General features: G+C 45.9%; 1 protein-coding gene across 1 annotated transcript in view; it reads left to right on the plus strand.

The window, feature by feature from the left end:
* C1H11orf87 (chromosome 1 C11orf87 homolog) overlaps positions 1 to 2864 on the plus strand; it is a 2994-nt gene extending 130 nt beyond the window's left edge. Inside the window, exon 2 of the mRNA XM_026854575.1 lies at positions 103 to 2864. Within this exon, the coding sequence (XP_026710376.1) occupies positions 251 to 727 (477 nt within the window). The 5' untranslated portion in view covers positions 103 to 250 and the 3' untranslated portion in view covers positions 728 to 2864. The remainder of the gene's footprint in view (positions 1 to 102) is intronic.
* The last annotated feature ends 1262 nt before the right edge of the window (positions 2865 to 4126 follow it).

The following is a 4126-nucleotide window of genomic DNA, read 5'->3' on the forward strand; positions in this document are numbered from 1 at the left end:
CAGGGAGGAGGCTGCCGCAGCCGCCGGCGCCGTGCTTTGGGCAGGGGGGAGCTGCGCGGGGTGGGCGCCTCGGAGCGCTGATGTGTCCGGCTCCCTTTGCAGGCTGCTCTGTCACTTTAGAGCGAGTGTGAGGCTGAGCCGGCAGCATCCCGGGCATTTCCAGCGAGCGCCCGCCAGCAGCCCGGCACCGGTTGAAATTCAGGCGTCTTAAGAGAGGGGAGGAAGATCCTCGTCTTCCGAAGCCTCCTCAATGAGTGCCAAGCTCTCCAAGGAGTTGAGGCTGTCCCTGCCACCTTGTCTCCTGAACAGGACATCTGCCACCTTAAACACCAGCAGCACCTGCATCACGCAAGTGGGTCAACTCTTCCAGTCCTTTTCGTCCACCCTGGTTTTAATTGTCCTGGTCACCCTCATCTTCTGCCTGATCCTCCTATCCCTCACTACCTTCCACATCCACAAGAGGAAGATGAAGAAGCGGAAAATGCAAAAGGCTCAGGAGGAGTATGAACGGGACCACTGCACCCGCAGCAGCATTAGCAGCAGCCAGCACCCAGGCACGGAGGTGCAGGGAGAGGCACCCCAAGGAAGAGACAGCCGGCTGGGAAGACCCCCCCAGGACTCGGAGATCCAGCGCCCCTCTCCCTTGGCATCCCCAAGCTCTCAGCAAGCACGGGCTTGTTTGGACACAGCTGGTGCGGGGCTCCTGCAGACGGTGATTTTGTCATGATGGTTTGGGGGAGACCGCGTGAAGGTGCTGGTTGGTGTTTGTAAATACCTGAGTGATTATTCTAGCCCCCGAAGAAGAAGAAAATGTTGCTAATTCAAATGAACGAACAAGCCCATGATCCAAGCGCATGACAGATCACATTGCGTTTCTCATTGACTGTGAGAGGAAAGGATGCGTCTTTTTACTGGAGAAGGAGCTGCACACAACTACCAAATATCAAGTTGTCTACCTGGAGGAGAGGGTCAGGGGTGGGGGGGTCCCTTTTCCCTGGACATCCCACTCTCCTGGGCCAGGGTGATCCCACTCTCTTGGGATCTGCTGCACCCTGTGTCACCATTTCATGGTGTGGGTTGGGGCATGGGTGAGTGGCATAGGGGGAGAGGCATGTCTGGTGGGTGCCTTGGGACCCTCTGTCCTCTCGAAGGAGGGCAACAGTCCACTGTAGTCTTTCCTTTTGGGCTAGGACCTATGCCCCTGTCACACCCCTCTCGCTCCTTTCCAGGACTGGATATTGTTTTGTGTAGAAATGGCTACCCCTACTTGGGCTTCACTGGAAGCCTGTGACCCCACAGCCCAGTGCCCCTCAGCTGCAGCGCTGAGTGTCCTGCTGTCTGGGGGGATGGAGCCAGCTCTCTGCACAGAGGGATGATGCCTGAGCTTTCCTCTTCCCTCAGCTCCCTTCATCTTCTAATGCCCCCCGCTTCCCCATCCTCATGCCATGAAACCTGAAACCCAAACCCAGTACTGATTTGTGTGGCAGGGCAAGGTAATGTGCAGTAAGGTGCCCATCCTCTTCCAGGGAAGGGGATCCTTGTACCTCCTGTTGGTCCTGAATAAACCCAGTTCTGCACCAGGCACCCAGCACTGAACGCCTGCATTTACAGCTTTGCCTTCCAGCAAGGAATCCTGCAGTACAGAGCTGGCTTCTACTTTTTTAGGCTGATAAATATTTTTAACCCTCCTAATCTAATAGTTAGGGACAGACAACACTTTTTCTCCCTTTTCCCCTCTCGGGGAACAAACCACGCAGTTGTGCAAAATGTCTGCTCCTAAATCCTGTCAAATACTTGTTTCAGAAGTGGCTGGTGTAGTTTCTCCCTGGCAAGCATCAGGAGATTTTTTTGTCTGTGGATGGCATGTGTGAGCGGCTGCTGGTACTGTGTGTTGGAAGCAGTGTCAGGTACAGAAAATGCGGCTTTGCTTAGTAATTAAATCAAAGACCATTACTTGAAGGTGCCTTAACAGAGTGCCATATCCAAACTTTGAAACATCTTATGTGGTATAGCAGAGGCAGCCCTCTACTGTGCATATTAACATCTAAAAAATACAGCAAAGAAAAAGTGATCCCAAGGGATTTATTCCTTCTTTTTTCTTTCTATGCTGGCATTCAAAGCATTTGAGGAGATAGTAGTAGTCCACAGTTTTTAATATTTTGTATCCACTTATTCTCTCTCTGCTGTACTCTGCCTCCCAGGGTGACTGTTAGGCTAGAAAAACTCCCAGGCACAGGCACCAGGAGGTCTGGGGCCCTAAGCCAGCAGTGAATGCTATTAACCAATTTAAAGCATGGAAAGAGGGTGGCAGAAGTGCTCCATAATCTTCTAATAGCACCAAAATGCAGAGGTTTCAGGGCAGTGTTTCTGTTACGCAGTTTTATCCCTTTTCAATCTTGCCTGGTCTGAAGGGAAACTGCTGTTGAGTTTGGATCCGTGCCTCCAGCGTTTTAGGCAAGTACTGTATCATTCAGCTCAAGGAGCTGCTCCACCTGCTGAGGTTAGTGTGGCGAGCTACCTGCAACGGAGTGGTGTTTTGCACGTTGCAGTTTGATGGGAGTGATGGCTGACTCTCGCTGCCAGCCGGTATGATCAGATGCTAATGGCTATTTCATTGTTGCTGGGCGAGGAAATTGGCTTTGTTTTGTTTCCCCTAATAAAGGATGCATGAACTTTTGTGTTTAATCTCCTTATGCAACTGCAGCACAGTATTGCACCACAGGGAATAGATTTAGGACAGTGAAGAGCGTTCAGTGAACAGTAATAGAGCTTCCTGATCGTTGATCTCCGCTAAATAGAGAGATATTACTTTCCCCTTTATTTTGTGCCTTTAACAAAAAACAAAAAAACAAAAACAACAAAACCACAACAGTGTATAATTTCGAGTTTTATAAAAGCAATAAGATGTTCCAAATCACTCCAGTGCATTTCTGGTTGATGATTCCACTTCTTTAGTGTCTGAAGTCAGATACTGTTCCTTCTGCCTTATGCACTCAAGGCATGCAATAATTCCCCAGAAGTGTACTGCTTGTCACATCTCATTGCAGTTATAAAATTGCCCTATTTTTGGGAAAAAAAAAAAAAAGGATGGAGAGATATCTATATATATATATATCTTTATATATATTATAGATATACAGATATATATAGTATATAATCTCATGACACTAAAAGTAGTTGCAAAAATGTAACTAGAATTAAAATATATTACCATGTAAAACTCTATCCTCTGTTAATTAACTTTGATTTAATACTTTAATATCTCTGTATTTATGTAAATCTGTGTAAATTATGTGGTCTATGAGTAAAATTTCATACTGACTTTAATTTTCTCAGAACTGTGAGCTTCTTGTGGTGTCATCTAAGGTTTTTTTTATTTCTAAAGTTAGATTATACAAGATACGAGAAGTTATAAATTCCTATTATCACACAGAAATACTGCAATAAGGTTCACGCATACTCCCAATACACAATCCTATCCTGAAGTATTGCAAGTTTATGAGGTTTAATTGAACAGTCTCAGGAGATCTAGCTGATACAAGCAGGACACGTAGGTTTTTCATTTTCATGAAACAATAAGCAATCGAGGGAATAGCTGTGGATTTTTAAAACGGAGTTTATGCTTGGAGGTTCTGTCAAATCAATTGCTTCAAAACCCTACAGCTACAGCTAAACTTCTGCACTTAGCATTCAGTATTAATAAGGCTGATGCTTTCTTTCCCCTCCCCCCTCCTACTTAAACTAGCAGAGTGTAGGAAATTGTTCATATTTCTAAAGCATACATTTTCAGCTAACTGTGAAACTGCCCAAAGGGTTTTGAATATACATATTTTATGCAAGCGTAGTATCTATGTATCTGTATCCATATATTTAAATATTTTTGTGTAACCTTTTCTACAATATTTGATAGAGATGTTGGGTAAATGCTTGTACCATTCTCATATGTAAGGAATGATTTATACCCTCTCGATGCAGACGTTCTTTTTCCTATGAATTTGCACTGGTTTTGTCAAGTTATGATGGAGACTGGGCAGCTGAGTGCTGACTGCTGGAAGCACAGACAGCCTTTCCTCTGTTAAGGGGCACATCCTCCGGCTGGATTTTCCTGCTTCTGAATCGATGCCGG

Source organism: Athene cunicularia (assembly GCF_003259725.1).
Source record: "Athene cunicularia isolate RWA chromosome 1 unlocalized genomic scaffold, athCun1 chr1_part1, whole genome shotgun sequence".
In the NCBI taxonomy this organism is placed as follows: Eukaryota; Metazoa; Chordata; class Aves; order Strigiformes; family Strigidae; genus Athene; species Athene cunicularia.